Source organism: Drosophila kikkawai, chromosome X (genome assembly GCF_030179895.1).
Source record: "Drosophila kikkawai strain 14028-0561.14 chromosome X, DkikHiC1v2, whole genome shotgun sequence".
Taxonomy (NCBI): Eukaryota; Metazoa; Arthropoda; class Insecta; order Diptera; family Drosophilidae; genus Drosophila; species Drosophila kikkawai.
In genome coordinates, this window is record NC_091733.1 from 17268860 (window position 1) to 17296155 (window position 27296).

General features: G+C 43.3%; 4 protein-coding genes and 1 long non-coding RNA gene across 12 annotated transcripts in view; 1 reads left to right on the forward strand and 4 right to left on the reverse strand.

Annotated features, from left to right (window-relative positions):
* Positions 1-149: 149 nt before the first annotated feature.
* On the reverse strand, positions 150-1034 carry Ag5r2 (Antigen 5-related 2). Its single transcript, XM_017162529.1, has 2 exons — positions 499-1034; positions 150-441 (listed from the first exon to the last, which is right to left on the reverse strand). The coding sequence occupies exons 1-2, from the start codon at positions 1014-1016 to the stop codon at positions 195-197; spliced, it is 765 nt and encodes a 254-aa protein (XP_017018018.1). The 5' UTR covers positions 1017-1034; the 3' UTR covers positions 150-194.
* A 1188-nt stretch (positions 1035-2222) lies between these two features.
* Ag5r (Antigen 5-related) lies at positions 2223-3484 on the reverse strand. The gene is made up of 2 exons (XM_017162509.2): positions 3323-3484; positions 2223-2947 (listed from the first exon to the last, which is right to left on the reverse strand). The coding sequence occupies exons 1-2, from the start codon at positions 3446-3448 to the stop codon at positions 2291-2293; spliced, it is 783 nt and encodes a 260-aa protein (XP_017017998.1). The 5' UTR covers positions 3449-3484; the 3' UTR covers positions 2223-2290.
* LOC138929198 (uncharacterized) lies at positions 2868-3796 on the forward strand. Of its 2 annotated transcripts, none has more exons than XR_011445652.1 (2): positions 2868-2995; positions 3297-3796. It is a non-coding gene; the product is annotated as an uncharacterized lncRNA (long non-coding RNA). The 2 variants fall into 2 exon arrangements; XR_011445651.1 differs by having other exon boundaries at positions 2870-2995; positions 3292-3796.
* Positions 3797-4720: 924 nt separating this feature from the next.
* On the reverse strand, positions 4721-5661 carry LOC108071673 (venom allergen-1-like). Its single transcript, XM_017162478.2, has 3 exons — positions 5504-5661; positions 5034-5443; positions 4721-4955 (listed from the first exon to the last, which is right to left on the reverse strand). The coding sequence occupies exons 1-3, from the start codon at positions 5615-5617 to the stop codon at positions 4721-4723; spliced, it is 759 nt and encodes a 252-aa protein (XP_017017967.1). The 5' UTR covers positions 5618-5661.
* A 1951-nt stretch (positions 5662-7612) lies between these two features.
* Positions 7613-27296, reverse strand: part of rut (adenylate cyclase rutabaga) — a 36051-nt gene continuing 16367 nt past the window's right edge. The window contains exons 4-18 of one of the 7 annotated variants that reach the window (XM_017162620.3): positions 19861-20141; positions 18921-19783; positions 17851-18154; positions 17482-17775; positions 15414-15644; positions 13966-14439; positions 13696-13877; positions 13514-13624; positions 13203-13443; positions 12725-13091; positions 12484-12658; positions 11379-12420; positions 9393-10555; positions 8539-9161; positions 7613-8468 (exon numbers count right to left, since the gene is read on the reverse strand). In XM_017162620.3, the coding sequence (XP_017018109.1) occupies positions 8113-8468; positions 8539-9161; positions 9393-10555; positions 11379-12420; positions 12484-12658; positions 12725-13091; positions 13203-13443; positions 13514-13624; positions 13696-13877; positions 13966-14439; positions 15414-15644; positions 17482-17775; positions 17851-18154; positions 18921-19783; positions 19861-20061 (6627 nt within the window). In that variant the 5' untranslated portion in view covers positions 20062-20141 and the 3' untranslated portion in view covers positions 7613-8112. Of the gene's footprint in view, positions 8469-8538; positions 9162-9392; positions 10556-11378; positions 12421-12483; positions 12659-12724; positions 13092-13202; positions 13444-13513; positions 13625-13695; positions 13878-13965; positions 14440-15413; positions 15645-17481; positions 17776-17850; positions 18155-18920; positions 19784-19860; positions 20142-27296 lie in introns of those variants that run through there. The other 6 variants (XM_070287914.1, XM_070287913.1, XM_070287912.1 and 3 more) reach the window with 6 other exon arrangements.

The window sequence follows — 27296 nt, forward strand, 5'->3', positions numbered from 1 at the left end:
CAAGAGAAGCAACAGTAGCTTTAGAGCCACAGTTAGCTTTCAATCTGAGTCGCTGGGATTCGAGATTGATTTCAGGATTTCTACCAGAACTTCTGGAAGATCAATCCCCCCCAGCAATATCCACCCGAAGCATAGGAACACATAACAAATCAGTATCTCATTGGGGGCTTTAATCTCTCCAAGCCAGCAGATCCCTACCAGCTGTTGACATCATACCACTCGGAGGCAGAGCAAAGGTTGCCAAACTCATCATTCCTGCCGGAGTTGCAGCCCTGGGAACCATAGTCACAGCTGGAGTAGATCTGGCGACCGATCATGTTGGTGGTGGCATAATTGCAGGCCACCAAAACCTGGTTCCAGCCATCACGGTTATACCTGGCAGCGGCACAGCCCACGCGGGTATTCCTCTCGGACATCATCACGGTGAAGTGACCAATGGCCCTAGAAAAACCAAACCAATAAGGAAAGGGAATAGCAAGTAACTCAACTTGATCTCACGGTCCACTGTAGCCCGATGGATAGCCACCATCAATGATGCCACTGTTGGAGTTGTGCACCTCGTCGAACCACATCTGGACACTGTTGTCCAGAATGTAGCCCATGTCGGGCAGGCTGCCGGAATAGGCCTGCCAGGCCAGATTCTGGCCAGAGTACTTGAAGGCGTCCGTGTTGTGGCAGCTGTCGTGGACCATGTTGCATTGCCGGACATTGAGGGAGGCCAGGTAGGCCAGCTCGTCGTCCCATTCCATGGTGGCCATGCGGCAGGCGGCATTGTGATTGGGATCATAGCCTCCAGCAATGTAGTTTCGCTTGTCGTTGTGCGAGTGGACAAAGACCCACTTGTAGTCGTCATTGATGTCGATCAGTTCGGCATCGCCGGGACAGGCGCTGTCCCACCAGTTGCTGTGCCCGCAGGCAATGTGGGAGCCACCGTTGCAGATGTCCCACGAGCAGTAGTCGGTGGCCTGGGCCAGGCCCACAGCCACCAGGAGGATGGCAACCAAAGCGAGTTTCATTGTGAGTTGTTTTCCTGCCCAAGGAATGGACTGATCTAAAGCGAGAACTCCTGGACTGAGAGCTTATATGCCGCAGCTCCGGCACTTATCGGGGGCGGCCAAGTGCCACTGTAAATCACACGAGCTCCTTCCCAGCGAAATCTAATCTCCTATCAATATTTATGAGTGCCAATTCGATATTGACTTTGGGGTGCGATCAGTGTTGCGCCAATAGAAATTATAATAAATTTTATTATTTATAAATAAATATTAAACAAAATTAAAGCTGAATACTGTTTAATTTTTATAATTTTCCCCCTGGACAGCATCTGAAAACCAAGCATTTTTCATGGTCAAAACCCTAAAGTATTATATTCCTATAGTAACCAACTGAAAAATCACATATAACTAAACAGAAAAACACCCAACCTGACATCTCTGGGCAGGATACTGGCCCTGATAAGCGGTCAAGACTCCAACTTGGGGTAGGTCACCTCCATTGATAGACACACTCGAAGCCGATGAGGCTTATCAGAACAGATTGCCGATCAATTTATGGATCACTTCCTCGGACAGGGCAGACTCGTGCAGACGGGAAAGACGGCAACTAGCTGCTTAGTTCAATTAGAGCCAAAAATACGACCGCAATTTAAATAAAACCACCGGATTTATAACATTTTATTAGTTTGTTTTCATGTACAGCCCCAAAGAGCAATGAACAAAGAAACACAAAAAATAAATAAAAGATTAATTCAAGGGGATTTTAGCTAGGGTTAGGGATGGTTGAAAATCGGTAATCCAAAGATATATCTTGATCGTTGTAGGATTAAGATTATATAGATATAATGAGGCACTTTATCGACCTTTCCTAGATCTAAAACAAACGATCGATATCAATCGATAACTTATCGAGAAAGGCAAGCCCGATATTATTATCGTGTTGACTATTATCAGAAAAGGGTATTTTTTCGCATTATATTGATGCTATAAATAAGTTCCTTTAGAAACAAATCAATTAAATACTGTCTTACTATAGTATCTATAGTGTAAGGTTGAAAGCGATATATTTCGATATTTTAAATTTCGAAAAATGAAACTTGAAGAGATTTTCGAAAACATATTCAGCGTGATATTTCAATGAATATTTAAAATCGGATAAATCGGATCTACTCTCAAGGATATCTACCCCATATAGAAACTCCTCTCCCAAATACAAACACAAGTGAATAATTGCTGATGATGAGCTGTCAAGTTCTCACACACACACACTCACATCTTTATCGGATCAAACTTGTTCAATAGAACATGTTGTTCACATCGTACACCTCCTTTGAGCTACACAGATTCTTGTAGGTGGGATTACTGCCAGTGGTGCACTTGCTGGCCGGCGCCTTCGGACAGGAGGTGTACATCTTGATGCCCACGACATTGGTGGCCGCATAGTTGCAGGCCAGGAGGAAGGCCTTGTAGGATTGCCCCGAAACGGAGTAGGTGGCAGCGGCACAGCCCATCTCCGTGTTGCGATCGGCAACCATGACGGTGAAGTGACCAATGGCCGGGCCATTGTAATTCGAGGGATAGGCATCGATGTAGGCCTGCTTGGTGTACACATGCTCGCTGTACCACATGTCCACGCCCCACTCCACATAGTGGGTGACATTCAAGGGACTGTACCAGCCCATCCAGGCCAGATTCTGGCCGGACCAGTCGAAGGCATCGGTGTTGTGGCAGCCATCGTGGCGCATCTGGCAGCTACGCACGTTCAAGGAGGCCAGGTAGGCCAGCTCGTCGTTCCACTTGATGGTGGCCATGCGACATGCGGCACTCAGATTGGCATTCAGACCGCCGGCAATGGTGTTCCTATACTCGTTGGTCCTGTCCACCAGAGCGGCCTTCTGGGCGGTGGTAAGAGTCACCAAAGCGGCGTCGCTGGGGCAGCTAGAGTCCCAGGCCTGAACAGAGAATAAAAAATATACTTATTCCCAGGAAAAAAAACTAAAGTAAGTCTGGATTAACGTTTACAGCTCCTTTTTTTTGTTTTTAATGCTTTATCTAAAGTGTTTTCATGCTTTTCTGGGTACTAAATATTCTTGGAAAACCAATTAAAAGTGGGAGATAACACCAGAGGTAACTCCGGTGTGTGTTGTTTTCCATATAATTGCTTGCCTCTGTTGTTGTTGACATTTATTATCTTGCTAATGGCTCAAGAAGTTACTTCATATAATAAGCAAACTTATTATATTCCTATATAGGTTTGTATATATTTTTAAAAAACATTTCTTTATCGTTTTTGAAGCTTAGCAGTCGCCCAGTAAAGGATCACTCACCCCATTGTTGTCGCATCCCAGATTTTGGGTGGTGCCACAGCTCTTCTTACAGTAATCCGTGGCCAAGACGGTGGTGGCCAGGGCCAGGAGGCCAAGGAGGACTAGGCTTCCACTATGACTGCGCATTTTGCTATTCCGGACTTGATTGCTGGAACTACCGCGCGAACGAAGGGCTTTTATGGAGACTTGGTCGTGCAGTTTCTTTATCAACATTTGATTAAATATTTACGCCGGAGTGTCTCATTTGTCCCAGCTGAGTCTGCTACGCCGCCGTTCAAATACATAGACTACTGGGCTACAACCAACCAACCTACCCGCCCACAGCTCGCTGCTGCCACCCAAAAGACGTCACATAAAAGGTCTGATAAACAACTGTGTGGAGCTGAGAGTTGCTTGCCGCCAATCTGCTGGCATCACTGATTGTTTTCAATTCAAAAAAAAAAAAAACAATAAGAATCAACAGAGCTGTGGTGAGTAATTTGAGGAAAGGGAAAACAACAAGACGGGGAGTCCCATTTTTGGCTCGACGAAGTTTGAATGCCCTTTGAGTTGAGAGAAGCAAGGAGTTTTACTCATATTAATTACACGTGTCAGCTTGTATCTCATTATATTTATCCTATGAAGTTTGTTAAATAAACTATAGTAAAAGGGTCAGGGGACAAGACAAGTGTTAGCTTTGTGTTCGAAAATAAATATATAACTGGAGACCACAGTACGTATGAGTGATGAATGTATGAAGTCTAGTACTATATATCACGCATACGCAGTGTTGTTCCTGGCAAAATATAGATTTCTGAGTATTTGAGATGAAAGAGAGAAGGAGATATGTGTAGTAATCTCAGGCTTTAAGATAATATATTTGTATTACATTTTTAAAACTTGTAAATCAATTATATTTGTATTATTTATTTATATCAACTGAGATAGCAACCTTGAAAAGTATTTCCCACTAAACTTGTTGCCACAAAACCTTGCCTACTCTCAGGCAGCTGCCTAATAATTATGCTTAATAATAATAAATAATAATAAATAGATCTCTTATAGAAATTTCCCTTGAGAAAGTCCCTTGCCCATCGCCCTTGCCCTCAAGGTTTGCTTTCGTTTCTTTATTTACTTGCCTGTAAATATTTGATTTACATTTTTAATTGTTTCAAAGCTCATTAAATGTTTACTCCGTTTATAACAATTCCCCGTCCGGCACGTGCCGTTCACTAGTCAAATGTTAATCCAACTGGAAAGGCGTGGAAAAGGCCAACAAAGCTCTAGGAAAGTTTGTGACCAGCAGCTTGGATATTTTTACAGCTGCTAGGAAATAAACAACATTAAATATTGCCAAATAAAAAATTTTTTTTAATTTTTGATTTGAATTTGAATAGAAATTTTAGAATTTTAGGAATTTTAAACATTATAGACCTCAGTGAGCTTGCACAGACCCGTATAGTTGGCATTGGCGCCCTTCTTGCAGCCAGAGGCCTTGGTGCCCGCCTGGTAAACAGGCTGACCAATCCAATTGGTGGTGGCATAGTTGCAGGCCATCAGGTAATAACTCCAGCCATCCTTCACATAGAAGGCGGCAGCGCAGCCGCAATGGGTGTTCTTCTCCTGGGCCATGGCCGTAAAGTGACCAATTTGCCTGTTGCCAAATAAAAAAACAATAATATATAAGTTTATAATATGTTTTTTCAAAGTAAATGCAAAAAATCCAACTCACGGTCCACTGTAGTTGCTGGGATACTTGGCCATAATGGCCTGGCTGGCATCCTTTTTCTCATTCCACCAGGCATTCACCGAGTCTCTGATTAGCTTGGCCATCGCAGTGGTGCTTATATCGCCGCTAGAGCCAAAGAGGGCCAGATTCTGACCACTGGCCTTGAAGGTCTTGGTGTTGTGGCAGGCATCGTGTTTCATCTCGCACTGCTTCACATTGAGGGCAGCCAGCGTGGCCAGCTCGTTGTTCCAACGCATGGTGGCCATTCGCTTGGCGGGCTTGTATTTGGTCAACTTGCCGCTGGCCAGGTTGTTCCTTAAGGTATTGTGCAGCTTCACGATGAGAGTCTTCTGCTTGGCATTGAAGTTCACCGCCCTGGGAGCGGGACTCGTGGAGCAGTTGGATGAAAAGGCCTAAAGAAGATCAGGAGGGTATCAGAAGAGATCCACGAGTGAATTCTTAGGCTTACTTACCCCATTATTATTGCAGGCAATGTGCTGGGCGGTGCCGCATAGCGAGGAGTCACAGTAGTCGGTGGCTCCTTGCACCAGAGCCAGCGGTATCAGGGCCAAAAGCAGTCGCAACATCTCTAGATATAGTGCCTTCTGGCCATGGCATAATGGCTCAATACCTTTTATAGCCTCCACTTCTTGGAGAGAGAAAAAATAAACCCACAATGGCCATTGTTTAATTCCGGCAGGTGTGTATAATATTTAATTACCCCTTTTGTGCGATTTATCTCAATATTTGCCCTCTTTCAACTTTATTTTCAGCAGCGTGCCACCTGTATTTGTGGCAATCTCAACTCACCGAAGATTTTGGCGCTGTCAATGCACTTGGAGCTATATAGATAGAAGATATATACGATATTCTATATGCTCTTGTGTCTATATTTACTCGATACACTTAAGTTTAGAACACCCGAAGGGGATTCACGCTTAAAAACTGCTCGGCGCTCTTGGTAGATTACAAAAACAAATCATATGTGTTGTTCTGAAATTTCTTTCCTTAATTGCTTAAAAAAAATTGTTACTAAAAGAACATGTTAACATTTTAAAGATAATTCTTAAATGTATACGTGTTCATGTGTGAACAGTTACTTACCCGATATGAAAGATACCCCTTGCTTGATTCCACAAATAAAAAAACCCTTGAACATGTGTATACATATTCATATATATATATATATTCACATATATATATATTTATATATATTTGACATATTTGATATGCTGCCATTTTTGAAGTATTTTTTTAGTAGGGTTCTTCTGTTCTTACAAGGTAGTTTTGTCAACTTTACAAGTAGTTGCTCATACATTCAATACAAATTTTGCAATTTCATAATATATATATATGTATGTATATGCTTGTATGTATGTAGGTCCTGCCGGATGTTGTCAACATAACTTTTGTGTAGATCTAGGACAGGCGGTGGCTGTCTCATTGCATATAATATTTTATTTTTTGCCCTTGCTTAGCTTTCTTTTTGGTACCGAAAAATAAATAGATAAATGTTCTCTTTGCAACCTCTCTCTATTCTCTGTGTATATATATATATATATATATAGGTATTTATTCCAGCTGGTTGACTCTGCATAAGTTTATATATCCGATCTGCGCTATATATACTTATTTGCATAAGAAGTTTATCTGTGGGCTGTGTTTGCAGTTCTTGCTGTAGCTTGTGTCTCGTTAATTAATAATATTTAGCGGACTTGATAAATTTCACACACAAAATATGGATTTGTTTGTTTACATTTCTCTAGAATATATATATATATTATATACTTGTATTGTTTGCACAGTTTGTTTTTGTTATTTATTTGTTTGTTTCTCGTTTGGTTTCTGTTTGGGCTTGGGCTTAGGATTCGGTTTTATTTTGTTTCTATTTTCTCGGGGCAACAATATCAAGAATATGTTTTTGTCTCTTTGCATTCCTTAAAGACCTAGTAGTTGTAAATCATAATATTCATTTTTTCCTTACTTTCTCCTCCCTTTATATCAAATGGTTTATGTACATACATGATTTGCAGTCGATAGGAAACGTAGCCTATGTAGCTGTTGGAATATTTCCTTCAAGGACTAAAGAGAGAGAGAGAAAAGTGCAATCAAAGAGAGCAAGTTATGGGTTTGTTCTCTCCTGCTCTCACTCTCTCTCTCTCTCTCTCTCTCTTGCATAAGACAAAGACTCTTAAAGCCTCATGATGCGTAACGCTCTCAAATTTGTGCGGGCTCGTTACGCATCTTGCTTATGAACAACTTCCCAAACTGACAAAAGTCGAGAGTAAAAACTAAGGCTTATGAGTTATAGACTGGTATTAGCTTTAGCAAATGAATTAAGTGTTAGTTGTGCAGCTGCCATCATGGAGGCGACTTCAAGTCAGCCCCCTCTCTCGTGTAACTTAAAGTAGAAAATTCGCAATATCATATATCATGGAATATACACAAAAGCTAAGCATGTGGCCAGCTTTTCGTTTACATAGAATGGCACACGGGGACGCTAGGCGTGGCAACCGAAAAAGGGGAAAAAGGGACTTAAAAAAAAACAAAGAAGAGACTTTTTTGCAATCCTCTCTTTCAGCTCAATGTGTGCCGCAGTCTCTGTATATTTTATTAGGTTTATTTACAAAACTTGTCATGCAATTAATTCGCTTCAAAATACACACACATATAATATAGTATATGGTATAAATAACAGATGGGAGTCCTTAGGAGGTCCTAAGCGCACTAAATGATGAATACATGGTCTTACACATATCGCGAAATATAGATTAAGTTTGCTTTGCTTTGCGGGATATAGTAACTGGAAACGCTTAACTGGATGTACGTGCTGCTTACTAGCTACAGATATATATGTATTATATATATATAGATCTCAACTGCATATACTATGTATACGAGAGTCTCGCTAATACCTAAGGGGCATTACGTCATATGTATATGCATATATTCTAGCTTTAGGTTTACATGTATGTATGCTTTTTGTTAATTAATAGACACCATTTTGCATTTGTAGCAATAACAACGTTTCGAGTTTCTCATTTTTCACTTCCCCCTCTTAAGTACTTTCAATCTTTACTCTCTACTCCAGCTCTTCCGCCTGCGCCTGATTCTGGGATTGGGTCTGCGACTGCGACTGTGCCGGCGATGGCGGCGGCGGCGGCCCAAACTTACTGGTTATCTTGTGCGAGGCATTGACAATGGCCAGCTCCTGCTTGGAGTCCAGATCGCAGTCATAGAGCCCGCTCAGCGAGTCCAGGCTGAGCAGGCGCGAGCTGGCCCGGCTGGACACCGAGGTGTCGTCCACATCGGGTGCATTGTACAGGGAATTGACGTCCGACAGAGCGCCCTCGGCATCGGTCAGCCCGGCCTCATTCAGCAGGGAGATGTTCTCCAGGCCGGGCTCATCGGTTATGTAGCCAGTTGACTCGGCTCCACCTGTTGGGAGAAGGTTTGGAATTTAAGATTTGCACTTGACTCTGGAGACTCCTATTTATCGTTAGCTCACCTGTGGCCTCCTCGCGGCAATCGTCGTCCGACCACTCCGATTGGCTCTCCAAGGGATTCGAGTCCATGGACTGATGGTTGAGGTGCGCCGCTCCATACTTTAGCTCGTCGTTTATCACATTGGCCTCCAGGCCATACCCTGCCGCATCCCTGCGATCCCGATCCCGTTGCTGTTCCTGCTCCTCGTCATCGTCATCGTCGTTTTGTGGCCTGTGGCCGAGGTCCGAGGGCCTTTGTTGGCGCTTCTGGCGGACATCGCGACCCACTTCATCGTCTTCAAACTCCTCGTCGGCCAGGTTGTCCTCGGTATCGTCACGCTCGTCCTGCTCCTGCTTCTGCAAATGGTTATATCGCTGCTGCTGCTGCTGATGCTGCTGTTGCCTCTGTTGGTGGTGGTGATGGTGGTGGTAGCGTGGATGCCGCTGCTGCTGGGTCACTCCATCCAGACCGTCCAGGCTCTCGTGGCTGTACTGCAGCTCCTTGGAGCGTGGTCGCTGGCGGTGTGACCTCTGCTGCTGCTGCTGCTGCTCCTTGATCGAGTGCATCTCCAGCAGGGCCAGGGCCTGAATCTGCTGGTTGCGATTCTCGTGCAGAATCTCGCAGGATTCCGTGTCCGAGGTTTGCCTGCAACAAGGAGTCACCTTAACTTATAGCTCATGGTTTCAGGGATTCAAGAGAGGAACTACAACTAGGTTAGGGAGCAACCAGAAGCCACCGGTTATGAAAGCGGCGAACCCCACACCACATGACTTTCAATGGGAATATGGAATGGAAGCGGCTCACGCGTGTCATGGCCAGTGATGGGTGGCAGATCCACCTTGCTCCTCCCATCACTGATCTCATGGCCATACTCACATTTGGCTCGACTCCGAGGGATTCTTGTTGCGCGTTATCTCCTTGATGGCCTCCAAGCCCACCGGATGTTTGGCAATCATGAAGCTGCTGCTTCCGGGCAGCAACTTGCCAGACACCAGTTCGTGCTCCAGGTGCTCCATGTGCTCCTGCTGCTGTTGCTGCTGCTTGTGGCCGCCGTTGTTGTTGCCCGTGTTCGAATTGCTGCCACTGCCACCACTGATATTGCCATTGCTGCTGCCGCTGCCACTAGCACTGACACTTCCACTGCCATTGCCCGCCCCCGAACCGGATCCTGCTGGCCCATGGCCATTGCTTGAGCTCAGCCGGCCGTTGCTCAGGGAGTAGCTCATGTCGCGGCTGCCATTGCTGGTCGTGTGATCCGTGGTGGCAGCCGCCAGACAGCGGGCTCGCGTCGACTCGTTCAGCAGACGCTGCAGCTCCCGCTCGAAGGGTGACTTGGTGGCGGTGATGGCACTGACCACACCCGTTGCCGATGTGGCGGTCACCACCTTGGGATCGCCCTTGCCGTTCTGCTGGGCATTGCTCGTCGTCGTCGTGGTCGTGTTGCTGGTGGTGTGCTGTCCCTGACCCTGGCTCTCGGCTGTGGAGCTCAGCTCAAAGTCATGCAGCTGCTCCACCACCGGTGAGGTGGGATCCACCTGGATGTCGCAGGGATAGAGCCATTGCAGGGGATTGACCAGACCGTTGCGCTGCGGCAAATGCTGGGCGAGATGCTGCAGGTGCTGCAGGTGATGCAGTTGGCCGCCATTGGGAAGCCGTGGCGGCGGCGGCGGATTTTCATCACAATCGCCCTCGCCCTCGGTGGTCTTCGAGTAGCTCTCATCCGAGCTGCTCATCGAGGGCGAGTGTGGCCGCGAGCTAAGATCGTCCGTGGAGGACATGTCCCGACTCTCCTCCAGCTCTGCCGGCGGCAGCTTTGGCAGCGGCTTCATGTACGTACGCAGCACGGGCTTCGGGGGCAACTGTGGCTGCTGCGTTGTCTGCTGCAGCTGCTGTTGCTGCGAATACATGGCATACTGACGCTGTGGCTGCTGATCCTGGGCGGGATGTGACTGCTGCTGCTGCTGCTGCTGTGACAACACGGTGTGGGGAGAAGTGTAACGTGGTGGCTCGTACTTTGGCGCATGCTGCATGGGCATGATCTGGGGGCGTGGTTAGTCGGAGATGAGCGACACACAGAGAGAAACAAAAAGAGAGAGAGAGAGAGAGATGTGCAGGCAGGCAAAGAGCGGACACAGAGAGTTAGACACATATGGATATACACAATAATAGATATATAAAGGTGGAACTGGGGCAAGAGCAAGCATACCCATCTGGGGTCAGGGACTTAGGGATCATATATATATAAGGACTTAAATGTAAAAATTCTCAAGAACTTTAATGATTTCTAAACTTCTAATTAATTTATTTGGAATTTAAGCGTTAATTATTAAATAAACTATCTCAGTTACTGTCTGTAATTATCACATTAAGGACGAATAGGAATAATCTTCCAAAAATAAAGCCTCAAAAGTTAGAAATATCTGTTGTATATATTTATAAAATATATGGAAATTCTTTCCAAAAATCAATTTGGGAAGAGAGTCAATAACAACCGTCTTTGTGTATTATGTATTGCATAAATATAGATCAAAATTATAACTATAACTGATTTGCCATACAATTTCACGGTCAAAATTAACCAAATGAATCAAATAATTGAATTTAGAGAGCAATCATTAATGGTAAACTTTAAAAAGCTTTTTTTCAGACGAGAAAACCATCTCATTTTCATATGAAGTCTATTCCAGGTCTCTCAGATGTTAGTTACGAATGGAATGAGGAGGAGGAAGAGAAGGAGGAGGCAGATCCAAGGACTGGTTATTTGAGATTCACTTGGCACTGGGGAACAGAGCAAGCAGGACTGTGCTGTGTTCAGAGGAGTATCTCCTTGCTCCAGAGCAGGTGTTCAGCGTCTTCACTCACCTTGGCTACCGGCGCGACGCTGCTGGCATGCAATAGCGGCTCGCTCTCCCGGCAGTGGCCATAGCCCAGGCCCAAACTGGTGGACGATGGCGGGTTCTGATGCTGATGCTGGCTCTGATGCGGGTTCGGATTCGAATGGAGGTGATGCAGTAGTGGATGATGGCCATGCTGGTTAAAGGGCGGCGCATAGGTGCGTAAGTCCCGATCTCGCGATCGCGGCATCATGAAGCAGTCACCGCCGCTACCCACACCCATGCCCATGCCCAAGCCCATGTTTCCGCCCATCTCGTTTAGATCTAGGCTGCCATGGTGCTGCGGCGGCAGCTGCTCCAACTGCGGATGCCGGATGCCGCCCAAAGTTGGGTTCTCAATAATATTAAACTCGCGCAACATTACCGGAGGAACGGGTTGGTTCTGGTGCTGGTGCTGCAGCTGCAGCTGATGCTGGTGCTGGAGTAGGATTTGGTGGTGCTGCACTGGATGTGGGTGTGGGTGTGGATGCTGGAACTGTAGCTGGTGCTGGAAGGGAACAACCGCCACTGCAGCCGGCGCTGTCGTCGTGGAAGTGAAGTCCCCATGCTGCTGCTGTTCGCCATTGTGCCCGTTCCCATTTCCATTCCCATTCCCGTTCTCCCTTATATTGGGCAGTCCGCCGTTGGCCATGAAGTTGGGCTGCTTCTGCAGCTTGCTGTTTAGCCGCTGCTGCTGCTGCTGGTGCAGATGATGGTGCACCGGCGGTGGCGGTGGCTGCGGGGCAGGCAGCGGCAGCGGATCGAGCTGCTTGTGCTGATGCTGCAGCAGAAGTTGCTGCTCCTCGCCGCCACCCGGATATAGGTGACCGTTCTCCTTCTTGCTGTAGGTGTCCGTGTTGACGCGATTCTCCGGGAACTGCGAGGCCTTCATGTAATAGTCCGGGGCATGCAAACTCTGCGGCAGGGACATGGCGTTGCGTACCTCCCCGTTTAAGGACTTGTTGCCGCTGTCGCACAGAAAGTAGGTGACCATGTCGCCCTTGCCCTTCACCTTGATGGTGCCGCGACAGCTATAAGAGAATACGAGACATAAAAATTCAAGGAAAAAACCGAAAAAACCTTCTGAAACTTACCGAAACTCAAAGTGCGATCCCACTAGGCTGTCCACCACCTCCTGGGTCACCTGGCTGTAGCCCGGCACACCGGTGGAGTCCATTCGACTGGCCACATTGACAGTGTTGCCCCAGATGTCGTACTGCGGCTTCCGGGCTCCAATTACCCCGGCCACCACTGGCCCAATGTTGATGCCTAAAGGATGGATATTCCAAGGATATAGAAGGGGGATATATGTATATATCCACAGATTCTACCCACCAACGCGCAGCATAAAGTTGTTGTACGAGTGACTGTTGATCTCCTGGAGGGATAGCCTCATGGCCTTCACATACTCGATGAGCGCGGTCATGTGGCGCCGCACCGAGTTGGGATCGTTGGGTTGGATTTTGTATTCGGGTATGAGACCCACCACGGCCATGTAGGTGCTGCCCACGGTCTTGATTTTGTCAATGCCCCGGAAACGATCCTCCTTTAGGAGCTCATCAAAGTCCGCTATGATCTCGTTCAGCAGCCGGAGGCACTCCAAACCCTGATCAGAGCCATCCATCTCAGTGTAGAACTCATTGAAGTTGGGCACGCTGGCAAAGATGACGCCCACCTTGGCGTAGCTCTGATGGTAGAGCTCCTTTAACCAGAAAGGGTATTCAATTTTTATATTTTCTATATTGATTTTCCCGTAGAGAATTGATCGGTTTCCTTTTGGTCTGGCCAAGTGGGTCAGCGGAGCAGCACTTACCATGTTGTTGCGGAATTGCGCATCGAGGAAATGTGCAGCCACATGAGCGGGCAGCAAATTATGCAGAATGCGCTTGTTCGACTCCTGCAGCACGTCCATCTCCTTCTTCTCCTGCGAGGCCTGCAGCTGCCAAAGGAAATCCAGCCGGGCAGTGCCCTCCACCAGGCGGCCGTGCACCAGAATGGCAATCATGAAGATGGCTATGCGGGCCAGCGAGATCAAGTGAAGCGGAATCGAGGCGCTGCAGGCCGAGACATTAGGGGTTAGCAACAAATAAGAAAAAATAAATACATATGAAAGAGTTGACCTACTTGACCCGGTTGTCGTAGCATTCAAAGATGTTCTGGTGCGACAGCTCGATGAACAAAGCATAGATGGTGCCCATGCCCAGCACCAGCAGCGACTTGAATATTATGGGCAGCCTGTGGCGGAACATGACTCTCGATTAGCTTCTCCTTGTGACGTAAGGCATGCATCCTCCCCCCATACTCACCTGAGGAACACGGAGACGGACAGAAAGGCAAAGGCAGCCGACAAGGAAACGTACTGCGGCAGGGAGCACTTGCGGTGCGAATCGTTTGGGTAGGAGAAGAAGTGCGGGTCCAGCTCCCGGCGACTAGACCAGGCAGTGGCCGTTGCATTGCCAGAGCAGGGATGGTCCGAGACACAAGTAAACTGGGGTAAAGAACACCATTAAAGAGTTTGCAACGGTAATGAAAATCCGTTTCAAACATTTTTTAAAAATTACAAAAGATAAACTTACCACATTCACTTGACCCACGGAGTAGATAAGGATTATCGTAAAGATCGTGATGGCCATGCGGAGTGAGAAGCTCTCCGAAATGTCCCAGATGATCCACTTGAGACGCACGGCGAGTAGAAGCATTAGTATGGCGCTCACCCAAATGAAGGCGGTGAGAAAGAGCAGCAGCAGAATGAGTGTGCGCGGCAAGGCGGTCACCTGAAGTGCCGCTCCCAGGATGAGCAGCAGCAGGGAGCAGCCCATGGCCGTGGTGAAGCCCAGATCGAAGTCCTTGTGGTATTCGCGCTCCATGTCGCTCTGCCGGAAGCGCAGCGTCAGCCTATCCACGTGCTCCGACTTGTCGCAGTCCACGGACCGGGCATTGATCGCCTGCGACAGGAAGCGATTCACCCGATTGGTGGGCTGATGATGGGCAGCCACCGAGTGACGCTTCCGGAAGGGTCGCTTGAACTTGTCCGCCACCTTTGACTGCGACTGTGGATGTGGATGCCGGGGCGGTAAGCCATGCAAGAGGGAGCAAGAAAAGTTGATTGTTAGTTTTGTTTGTGGCTCTCGCTGCTTTCGTCTCGCTGATGGCGCCACTCGCTGAAGATTTAAAATTAAAGATAAAGAGAGAGAGAGAGAGAGTATGCGGTGTGTGTGTTCTACGTGTGTGCACACCAACTACATGCTGAAAACCGATCACTGAGAGGTAGCAGGCAGGGCTGGGCAGTTGCACTAAACATGCGGAGCGAAAAAGCTGGGCTAGAGCATGCACACCGGATGAGGGATAGAAAATGGAAAATGGGGTATGGGGTATGGAAAAGGAAAATTAAAATGGAGCGAGAGCTAGCTAGAGCTGAAGCTGGCACTGGGCAAGCTAGTTTCTGACACTGAACTGAATTGGCTTAAGCGACTTTAAGGGGATCTAACCCTAATAAAAAGTTCGATCTAAAATTCTCCGACTTTAAGAATTATTAAAGTTATATTTGCAACTAGAAAGAAAATAAAATATCTAAAGTTAAAAACAAAGTATGAAATATACTAATAGCTAAATAAAGGCATAAAGCTTACTTTAAATAGTCTACAAACGGAGGGCTATTCATGAATCTAAAAATATTATTTATAGATCTCGTTAAAGTTCAGTGTCATGAGGCTTTTTTTCTGGTAAAGCGTATTGTAACTCATTTTGTAACTTGGCTTTATAGCAATCGCAATAACTTAACGAATAAACGAGCGAGACACACTTACGATTAGTTACAAGTAACACACTTATTGAACGAATGGATATAAACGCACATGGACAGCACATGAACGAAACACAAACTGAACGAACGAACGACTGAACGAACGAGTAAAGGAACGAGTGAACAAGTGAACGAGTAATTGAACGAGAGAACGATTGACTGAAATAACGACTGAACAAATGAACGAAAGTAAAAATTGTTGTTGGCTGCTGCTCTGCTCACTTTATTGTTCTTGTGATTGTGCCTATGAATGCGACTAATCGTACTCGCTGTTGAGTTGGGATTTGTGCCTACGGTCACTTGAACACTGCCCACACCGCCACCGCCACCACCTCCTCCATTATTACCACCACCACTACCACCAAGGACGACGCTGGCACCGCCGCCTACGCTGCCATAGCTCACGCCGTGCGGTGGCGGTGTTGCATGCAAGATCTTTTGCAGACGGATCACCTAGATCGGAGAAGTGTTACGTATACTTGTATAAGTCATATGTACATTAGATCAAAAAGATAGAGAGAGAAAGAGAGTTGCTTATCCTAGTGCTAGGTTCAATAGTAGCGAGAAGTACAATTAATCGAGTAACGGTAAGTTTGGTTAGGGCGAGAAAGAAGATAACGAGTAGGGTAAAAAAAGAGGCGTATTGAAGGCGTAAAACCACAGTTCTTGTTTTTATCAGGTGTATAAAATGAAAAATCGAAATAATCGAACCATTTCACAATTATTTCCATATATTTAGTAATGTTATTTCTTTTACATCTTAAAAAAAATATATCTATATCTTTGTATACTCTGGTGTTATGCCTTAAGTAAAAACAAAACTCGAAATATAGTAATTGTAGCGAAACTGAGCAATCGCTGGCTATAATCATAATAGCACTAAAATAATAGGTGAGTACAGGCTTAATAGCACAGTGGGCCAAAATAGCGTGTTAGCGGAACTAAGAAATATCAATTTGAAGGTTTTTTGAAGGATTTCTGTGGCAGTCAAAACTGTGACAAAATTGGAGCTTAGTCTGATAAGAAATATCGCGGCGATTTTTGTTATTTTTTCAAATTAAATTATTACCAAAACTTCATTACATTGATGTTAGAACCAGTTGGGAATTATATGTTATTTTTTCAAGCTAATTAAAGTTATAATAACCCAAAAAATAACAGAAATAAAAGGATAGATGGAGACTGGCTAGACTTTGGTGATAGTAAAGGGATCAAGAATTAGCCAAACTTCTACAAGTTGTATTCCTTTAAAAGAAAAATAACCTTTAAAAGCCGAAACCTAATCAGTTATTTGCGAGGACATTAGTACAGATCAAGTAATTATCATCTGAGGTCAGTGTAGCATTATTCAAACATATTTTGATTCTTTCCAATACGTTGACTCTGATATATGATCTATATATATATGTATATATATTGCAACCTATTAGCCAAGTAGTTCTACATTTAAACTACATTTATACAAACAACATCGATGCAAAAAAAAAAAAGATAAACCAAACGAATGCTCTCAATATACTTTACACACTACAGTTGTTAGTAGACACAGTAGCTTACGAACTGATCTCTATTTAAGCTAATGCTACGAATGTCTATATTTATATGTTTGATATTTGTAACAATTAATAATTATTAATAATATAAAATGCGACTACATAAACGACAGGGCCCACGGAGTACGGGAGAACCGAAAAGGCAAACCCGGCGTAGAACTAAGAAAGAGCGAAAATCAAAAAAAAAAAAAAAAAAAAAAAAAAAAAAAAAAAAAAAAAAACAGCGGAGGGATTAGGTTATATGTAATATATATATCGGCTTTAACGGTAACGGAATCGGGGGTTTCGACTGATGGCAGAAATACTTAGGCATAGACACGAGGCAAACTTACCGCATCCTGAAAGAAAACGAAAGGAAACAAATCAAAGAAAGAAATGAAAAGGAGAGAGAGTCCGCGCGGCAACTACCCATAGATTTTCGGGTTATATTTTACACAGTAAGGAAAAGGTCACCATTAACCGTTATGATCCCCACCGAGCCCTTAACCCAAACCGGACATGCAGAGATCTAGAACTGAAACTCAACTCAAACTCAAACTGAAACTGAAACTTGGAAACGGGAACGGAAATTCAAACTGAAACTTCAACTTCAACTTTAACTGCAACTGGAGCTACGACAACAGAACACAACCGAGCTACAGAACCAACTTTCTAGATGCGAAACTCGCCCCAAAACTTGGCTCCTCAACCAAGTACACCAACCCGTGGAGTGGTAGATAATCCTGGACACCACTTACCTTACGCGAACCTCCCTTCTCCGACACCTGCACGCCGCTGCCGGTGTTTGCCTCACAGCTGCTGCCACGTGCCACGCCCACACCACCAATGCCGACGCCACCGCCACCAACACCGCCGCCCAAAGCGCTTGCCGCTGAAGGAAACGATCCGGTGGCTATGTTGGAGAACGGAACGGGCTCCGAGAACTTGATCGTGTGCAGCAACTGCATGACCACGTTGGACACGTTCCTGAAAGAGAGCTTTCGTCGACTTCCAATCGCCGATCGTACGCCGAGAGTATTAAGCATCAGCGGCTGTGGGGGAATAATAAAAGAAAAATCCAAAAGATCAGTTCATAAATCCAGCAGAACTTTGTCCAGGCAACTCACCTTTCTGCGATGTGGCGGCGGCACAATAAAGAACGTATCCACCCCATGATCGCGTAGGTACGAGGAACGCTCATCTCCGTGGCCTGCTTCCACCTCGTATTCGCCGGACAGCGAGTCGAGGGTGGCACGGGTCACATGCACCCGGCCGGGCTCACCGCCCGACTCCATGTGATTGGCCAAGGTCACATCGTTGGACCACACATCAAACTGCCATTTGCGAAGACCCAGAACGCCGCAAAGCACGCGACCCGTGTGGATGCCCACGCGCATGTTCAGTATCACATCGGTGGCCTCCACCACGGTTCTGTCGGAAATGGAATAGGAATAGGTGGCATTAATATAGCCATACAAAGGATGAAGCATTAGGGATTTAGATATATGAAGAAGAAAGTCTAGTAAGATTATAGCGTTATAGCGCTCAATATCATAACGATAATTTCGTAAACTTTGATGTATCGAAATTTTAAATATCGAAAAAGAAATATTGATATATATGAAAATATTGGAATGTGTTATTTATTTCACTTTTCTATTTTTTTTTCAAGTTTATTATCAAAATGTTAAATATCATAATATATTGAATTTAAAGTTAAAATATCGTTATTATCGGAAAATGTCGAAACATTTGTATTCAAAATATATATTGCATTTAATTTAATTTTAATTAATTTAATTTAATTTAAATTAATTTAATTTAATTTAATTTTAATTAATTTAATTTAATTTTAATTAATTTAATTTAATTTTAATTAATTTAATTTAATTTTACAAGGCCAGATATCTTTAAACACACACATATTTAATTTGTTTTATTGATTGTCTCATCAATTGTGACACGATAAGTACCATATCAATTAGAATTAAACACTGACAATCGTGGTTAAAGTGTCTTTGTTGTTATCAACGGAAGAGGCAGTTTATCAACAACAAAAAAACAAAAGTGCTGTCAGAGACTCATTCAAATAAAATTATGGAAAATAACCAACAATCTCAAGTAGTTCTAACGATCCCAAGATTATTTTATTATACTATCTTTGGTAGCAAAAAAAAAAAAAAAAACTATTACTCACGCAATGGCATCAATCATGTCCAGTCCCATTTCGACGGCGCACTTGGCATGATCCTTCCGCGGCTCTGGCAAACCGGAAACACAGTAATAACAATCGCCCAGGATCTTGATTCGCAGACAATGGTTGTCGTGGGCCAGCTGATCGAAGCGCCCGAAGAGCTCGTTGAGCAGCCGGACCAGCTCCTGGGCGCTGCACTGCGAGGAGAGCACCGTGAACCCGACAATGTCCGCAAAGAGAATGCTCACGTTCTCGTGCTTCTGGATGTAGATGCGATGGAACTGACCGGCCACCGGCGACAGAATATCGTTCTTCATCTGCATGGCCACATGCTGCGGCAGCACGGAGAGCAACAGCCGCTCCAGCTTCTCGTTCTCATCCTGGATCTCTAGCCGAGCGGCGATACAGTTCCGCGTATCGAGAAAGGTGCGACGCTGGGCCCGCTCCATCATGATGTTCACCACCAGACCGGCCACATTCACTCCAATAAAGATGACAATGTTGGCAATCAGCTGATTGTATTCCAGGTAACGCAAGGCATCCGTGAAAATCTTGTAGACAGTCAGGCTAATGTGCACCGAGGGCAGGGCAATACCAAAGGCCACCGCCTCCCAGATTTGCAGCGGCATCATGGCATAGGCCAGGAAGACCACAAAGACAATTTGCCAGACGCCCTCGGCCATTACCTCCTTGGTGTCCACCGGGAACACGCTGCCCAGCGTTGGCATAGACACCACACAAATGCTGGCGGTAAAGAGCAGGATGCCATAGCACAAAGTGGGCAGGTGATGGTCCTTGATCACGGAGCACTGCAGCAAGACCAGGACCACAGCGAATAGCACACAAACAATTGCATTGAAGATGTTCTGCGGGAGGGTTAGAGATATTTTACATATTATAACCCCTTTATTAGAGGGTTAATTATATAAGAAATAAAGCTTACATGAAAAGTGGCCGCATTGTTAAAGGCCAGCGACAGGGCCGCCATCACGCCGCAGAGGACAACGACCAGCGCCACCACGCCCAGCACCGAGAAGCGCTGCAGCTTGAGCGTGTACCGCTGGTAGAGGCATTCCAGCTCATCATTCTCGAAGCGCAGCGTGTTGAGCGGGCGGCCACGCGTCGCCTTCACGGCATGGTCCATGCGGCGCCGCCGCTGCTACCCAGCGGCAACAGTCGACGCCTGCCAAAGGTGGTTGAGTGGTGGTTACAAAGTTCCAGGGACTGCAAAGAGAGGAAATTAACTAATTAATTTATTGTCTCTCATTATTCATAATATTTTTTTTACTAGATTATGTAGAAGCATCACAAAACCCCTATGATTTGTTGTTCCAAACTCGGAATCTAAAAACAACTTTCAAACTAACAAAAAGAACTATACCATGCCCACCTAGGCACTACATCTTTCTCTTCCTGTAAACGTAACCAGGTGACCTTGAAGCCGTATGCCTGATGGGGTGGCCACGACACCATGCTCACGATGGCGCACGCAACCATTGGAGGGGAAAATGTCCAATGCCCAGCACAGCACAGCCCCTCCCGTCTGCACACACGCCTCGGTGCGGAATCGCTTAAAATAAAATTTCCTTTACCATTTGCTAAACAACAAAAAAAAAAACCCCACAATATTTGCTAAAAATAAGTAGTAAACGGACAGAAGCTGGCGAGAAATCAATCAATGTTTAGCTGGTCACCCGCCTCTCTGTCCCAGGAACCCTGGGATCTGGCCCAAAGATAACTTTTGCTTCTGGTTCCTGGGGCTTCTGCTGACAACCGACTTTGGGGCAGAAGATTAATTGCGATTTGTATGCGGCAATCCGTTAAATTCATTGAAATATTATGCACAAATTAATTTCGCAAATAAAAACCGTAATTAGCCGACTTTAACGAGTGCAGCGTGGAATATTTGGCCGAAGCAGCCGCCGCCAATGGATCGATGTCTATATTCGGCTCTGCCCCAAGACGTTAAATCAATTAGGCATGAAAACATTTATAGACAACCGTGGAACATTGCCACACCACAGCAGCCAGCAGCAGCCAGCACCAGCAACAACAGCACCTGCCCAGAGCTAACCTAGCCAGAGGACTCTGGGAGGCAAGGTGTCATCTGGTTGGGTCTACTCATACTTTGGATTTAAAATTAATGAAAAGGAATGTTCTAGAGGCAAAGAATATCCTTTTCAAACTGATAATTTAATTTTTAGAACTCTTCAGTACGAATTTAGGTAGATGCAAAAGTTAAAGACCGATCGATCATCAGCAAATAGCACTGATGAAGCCCCTAAGGTAAGCCTAAAGCAATTGTATATTGTAAAGCCTGAAAATATTTGAAAATCTATATAAGCTTGTCAAGTTTTTGACTGATCTTTTCTGCTCTATATTTATCTTAAGCCCTCAAGTATCTACATGATCCTTCACTCCATCATCACTTGGTGTTCCATGAACAGTGCGAATGAACTCCTATGAGGAGTACAGCTGGATCAGGCTGTGTTTTTGTGTTTAAACAGTTTGCCAACTGACGATCCAGCGACAATTGAACGTCAACATGAATGTTGGCATTGTTTTTGTGGTAGCAGTTTGTCAGTCTGACAGTCACACAGTTGGCTTATTCGCTGATCTGCCATCAATTTGTTTGCTCGCCGGCTTGTTTGTTTGCTTTTGGGGGCTGCTGTTTGAATCATTTTTGATGTACGCATTTAGAATTTGCATTTTCGCAGCGACATTAATATAATGAGACGTGAATATTTTCAATTTGCGTCCACGTACGTCGCACTCGCACTCGTAGTTGTACCAAACTTAATGCTCTTGCCTTTCTGCGTGTGTGTGGGCTTGTCCAAAAACAAAAAATATATATTCTATTTGCGGCACGCCAAGTGCTCGGGCATATATTTCCGAGTTATGCAAGTGTAAATACGTGTGTGTGCTTCCTTCTCGCACTGCTGCAGGTTCAGAAATCAGAAATCAGACATTAGAAATCAGAAATCGAAAAACCAAAATCAACTGGCAACGGAGAATCACTGGCACTGCCATAATAAATTCACGTCAACAAACACTGGGAATTTCGTGCGTATTTTGGAAATTATATATTTATGTGTCCTACATAAATTGCGCCAGGCTGTTGTTGGCCGCGAAATGAATTAAATGAACTCAAGTGCTATGAGAGCTTTTGTCAGTCGGCGAACGATTGGCGAACATACCATGGAATCGGCGAGGAGCACTTGGCATCGAAGCAGAGCAACTTTCTCATTGATTTTATACCCCACACAGCGATACCCACCCAGAAATACCCACATAAAATAGTCAACATTGCGGCCAATTGCTAGAATACTAAGTTTATATAAATACAATTTGCAGCTAAATCTAGTTGGGAATTTTAGGGAAATGATGCTCAAAGGGAGACCCCTTTTAAGTAATTTGAAAGTCTGTTTAAATCTATGTATGTATTCATCAGACTTTTCTTATAGTTCTCAACTAGTTTAAGAACAAAAAGCATGACTTACCCTATGATGTATGAATTATAATCAAGAAACCACTTGCTTTTTAGGAAAAATACACAAATATATACGACTGACGCTTACTGAGCCGCCTTCAGTCTTAGATTTTCTTATATCTAATGCGGTTTTTCCTCTGCTTATTAACCGAGGGCGTGCATATCCCTCGCGAAGCGAAAACATGACATTTTCCTGTGTTTTGCGCTTGTTTCCGCTTGACGGACACGAGCGGCCCATTGACAGGCAGCCAGCCAGCCAGTCAGCCACCGCCTCGGCATCTACGGAGGAGATCAGAGTCCAAAGAGGCTTCTTGCCAACAGTGTTCGCTGTGTTCAATTAAGAAGGGGCCACGCCCCCACTCATTCGAGAGGATAAGTTCAGTGTCAATCACTGGCACTGCAAGTGATTCGGCTGCAGTGATTCCTCCCGATTGATTTTCCATTCCCCCTCAATTGACAGCAATTAAGTTTGCAACACTTTGATGGGCTTCCCAGCATTAAGCGAGCATAGGGAAATCATTCCCGTAATCATCGTAATATAATCAATCAAATTTCAATTTCCAATTTTCGCTTTCGTCGTAGTCGTCGTCTGGCGCCCGGAAAACAAATTAAGGCAAACAGCCATAGAAAAGTCGATGCAAAAGCAGCAGCCGAAATGACGCAAGCTCAAATATTTAGCAAAAAAAAAAAAAAGGAAAAGCAAGAAGGAAATGAAAAAGTTTTTGGGTTATATATCTAAATATATATATAATATAGACATTGGCCTTTTAAAGCTTTTTTATGGCCCACTAAACTGCTTCGTTTCCGGATGCACTTTAAGTGCTTTAAGTAAGTGCAGCTAGTAAACAGTTTCCTTTTGGCAATATTAATTATCAAACTGTGAAATAAACAAAGTATAAATTTACTTTGTTCCCCGAGAACCCATCTCACAAATTAAACAAAACTCTTAACACTCATCCGCCATGTGGTCCGCCCATATATCCATTTTTCAGGCCCAGCAAATTGTGTTAAAAGCAAAGTTTTCAACTGCAATTTCCCTGATGGACAACAAAGTTGCCTCGGCAGCAGCCAAAAAACCAATTATAATATAGAGTCACCACCACCGCGCACGTCACAGCCTATGTATGTTCAAATTTTCCCCCTTTTTTTTTTTTTTTTTTTTTTGCCCGGCAAAGACAAAATCAATTAGTGGATCCGTTGCGAATTTTGGGCCAACACAAAATAATTTGATTATCCGCATCTAAAATGCTCTCTTTGGTTATTGTTTTTCCTATGGCCATTTAAGTAGGCTATCTATTGGATGTTCGCAGGTCCCCCTTTTGTAGCTAAATCAGTTTAGTCCCACGTCCCCGTAAATTGGAGCTGGTCTGGAAGCCTTCAGAGTAGGAAAAAGAGGGTGGGAAATTTGGCGGCAGACAACATTTTAGTGTCGCGTCAAGGAACTCGTATATGTGAGGCTATTGTGAGTCAACATTCCTAAAGCCAAACCAACCAACACTAACTTAACAAGTTATCCTACTCATTTAAGAATTTAATTTCATTAATTTTAGGGAATAGAAAGTATATATAGAGAATATATATATAGAAAAGCACTAAGGTAACCTGGAAAAATTCAGAAAACTCTAGTTTTCCTGTGGAAAGTTAATAAACTCGGTTCTAAACTAAACTTGAACATTAAAGAAACATTAGAAAATAATTATAAAAAAAAAATTCAAAGCTTTCTGGTACATAACCAGAAAAAGCTTTAAAAATGTATTTATATTTATTAAATTTATTATTTCTTATTAAATTTATTAAATTATTTAAAAGAAACACTCTATTTTCAAGGCATTTTTTTCTGTGCCTAAATTTGGTTGGTATTCGGCGAGGCTTTTGCATTTTTATTATCAAGTGTCATGTATGTTTGTATAGGAATATCCATCACAAAAGCATAAAGCATAAAATTGTAAGACTACCAAATCCACGACATTGTTGTGACCTTTGGTCTAAGAAAAACGAAAAGAAAACTCTTGGTAACCAGGGCTACACTGGGCTTAGGCTCAAGAAAAACTATGGTTTGATTAAATATAATATAAATTAAATATTTTAAATTATATTTTCATGGAAACAACATTAGTTTGAATAAATATAATATATATAATATAAAGAAAATATTTCAAATATTTCAGTTGAGGTACAAGCTAGTATCTGGCAAATGACTGTAGCACATCTTTAGTTTTCATGATAAAGTTCTCTCTGTCTCTCTGCATATCTCTCTTAATTTCAGAAAATTATAGGAGCTCTGGCTTACTCTCCACCACGATAAGAATTAATATAAACATTACACTTTGCACTCAGATAATAAGAAAAAAAAAAAAACAAAAACAAATAGATGCATGTAAAGCATTCACCTGAAGCCCAAACGGAAACAGAGCCCACCTGCAAGGTGTATTCATTCTATAAACACTCTAAAAAAATTGTAAAAAAAAAATTGAAATTTGAGATTAATAGAAATATTAAATTAAGATTAAATAAATATATAAATTCAGTTAATAAGTAATACAAATTATTCAAATATAAAATTTCTAAATTAAAATAAAGGAGAAACTAAATAAATAAATAGCCATGGACTTTAAGAAAATATTCCTAAAGCAAAAATAAATTCAATTAAAAATTAATAAATTAAATAAGCAAAGCTTTATATTACTTAAATTCTACTTATTCTACTTATAATATTTAACAAATTTATTTATGATTTTCCCTCTGACAAGATCAGTTTTCTAAGCGTAATTGCTTTTATAAATTAAATAATCCCCCAACTTAAGGTATTATTGACTTGTGAGATTTGCCTTCTGACGTTTGCCAAGCCATTTAGTATTTACTTTGACGGTTAAGTGTTAAAAAATAACAGGTTCTCAGCGAAACTTAAAGACGTCTGTCAATCATTCGCAAAATGTAAATAAAATATTTTCAATGCTTCAAGCTTTAAGAATTTCCAAAAACAAAAAATGAGAAACTTCAATTTATTTGTATATATCTCATGAATTATGACACTTTACATTTGGGTTAGGTACTTTTTTCTTGAACAACAATTGCTTCAGCTTTTAAGTACTGCAAGTTATTCCATTTTTTATAGATTTTTTTTCTGAGCTCTTAGTTCTTAGAATTTTTCCTGCAAAAATCATTGCAATTGTTAGATCGCTGTTCCTTCATTTCCAAATGCCAGAACCACGTGGGGATCTAGAGTCTAGATGTGCACGTATGTTCCTTATATATGTATATTTATACATGTGTTTATAGAGTATATGGCTGGGGGAAGGCGGTATTGTATCAGCTGGCAGTGCATTGCACTGCATTTATGGAGGCCCGTGTAAACACTGGAGCAGAATCTACCTGAGATAACGACCCGGGTAGAGTCTTTTCCCCCTTATTTTGAAGAACACCTAGAGAAGAACACACCTAGAAGGCACAGTCAGACTTGGGAGAAAACCTACCTCACCTGCCACAAAAATTAAACAAAAACTAAAACAAATTGTTGGTATATAAAAAAAAACTAAAACCAAGCCAAAAGCTTATTTTAGGGAATTATGTAAATTTGTATAATATTTTTCAACTAGTTTTATGATAAATATATGATATAATCATTAGATTGTAATGTTATAAAAATTATAGAACGAATATTATATAATTTATTATAGAAGAAAATAGAAATAGTTATGTTTAAAATCTCTTTACTCTTTAACGAAGCAAATAAACACTTTAAACTAATAAATAAATAAATAAATAAATAAATGTTTAATATCATCATAAATAAATAAATTTAATATAGTTTGATAGACAAATTATTGAAACAAAAATTCAAGTAGATATAAATCTCTCTTAACCCTTTTTTTATTCCAATTTCAAAGTGGGTTGTATGCCTACCCGTATTAGATTCAAAGCAAAATTTCCATTTGATGGATTTTTCTGCGAACTTTTCGATATTCAGCCAGCTTTTATGGCATTTGTTTGCGCCTAATTAAACGCCCGAGCACAAAGTGAGAAATTCAGAAACGCATCGAGCATACGTACTATATGTAAAAACCTAGGACTGACGACGAATCGCTTGGCTGGCTGGGACGTGGCTTTGCATCCGCAATGAATGGCAGAGCGGGGGAGTAGGTGGATGAGAAGGCAGTGGAGGCAATGGAGGCATTGGAGGCGTTGGAGGCGTTAGTGGCCAAGGAGGACTTAGAAGAGGAGAGACAGAGAGAAAGAGAGGTTGGCAAAGCACAAAGCAAGGCAAGGGCACCATGCAAATTACCCCGAAAGGCCATCGCACACAATAAAATCAATAAAAAAAAATTTATTTTTAACCCATTCCCCCATAATGCTAGTTGATTGAACGACAAACGATCTGGCGGAGCAGCAGCAGCAGCGCCCCAAACGGGTTAATCGTGTGTGAATGCATCCCTTTGCTCTGTGTTCCGAATAAAAATACTGCCAAAGGGTGTGCTCCTGGCACGCTTGAATTATATTCGGGTCGGGAACAGGCCTCCGGATGGATGGATGGCAGGCATACAACGAATTTATGATACAATAAGTATTTAAATGCTTGCTCTTAGATTTTTCGATATTTCGTGCTCGTTTCTTCCATATTTTATGTAATAAAATGTTTGCCTATTTTCAAGATATTTCTAATTAGACACAAGACTGACGGTTAGCATTGAAAACAATGCCACATCATGGCCTGGCCAACGGTTGCTGTTGCCTGCTTGGTATGTGGTAGTAGTAGGTGACAGCCAGACACTTGGACACCCAGAGCTCCGTCGTCGTCACAGCGCCGGTCAAGATCGATGGTGGCGAAATTAAAGCGTTAGTTCAAGTAAAAAATAGAACAAACGGTGAAGCTAACATTCTTCCTGAGAGGA

Coding starts and splice junctions, on each gene's coding strand:
- Ag5r2 (XM_017162529.1), bottom strand. CDS start 1,016: ATGAAACTCGCTTTGGTTGCCATCCTCCTGGTGGCTGTGGGCCTGGCC. Junction 442..498: donor CCATCGGGCTACAGTGGACC/GTGAGATCAAGT, acceptor TGGTTTTTCTAG/GGCCATTGGTCACTTCACCG.
- Ag5r (XM_017162509.2), bottom strand. CDS start 3,448: ATGCGCAGTCATAGTGGAAGCCTAGTCCTCCTTGGCCTCCTGGCCCTG. Junction 2,948..3,322: donor TGGGATGCGACAACAATGGG/GTGAGTGATCCT, acceptor TTCTCTGTTCAG/GCCTGGGACTCTAGCTGCCC.
- LOC108071673 (XM_017162478.2), bottom strand. CDS start 5,617: ATGTTGCGACTGCTTTTGGCCCTGATACCGCTGGCTCTGGTGCAAGGA. Junction 5,444..5,503: donor TTGCCTGCAATAATAATGGG/GTAAGTAAGCCT, acceptor GATCTTCTTTAG/GCCTTTTCATCCAACTGCTC. Junction 4,956..5,033: donor CCCAGCAACTACAGTGGACC/GTGAGTTGGATT, acceptor ATTTGGCAACAG/GCAAATTGGTCACTTTACGG.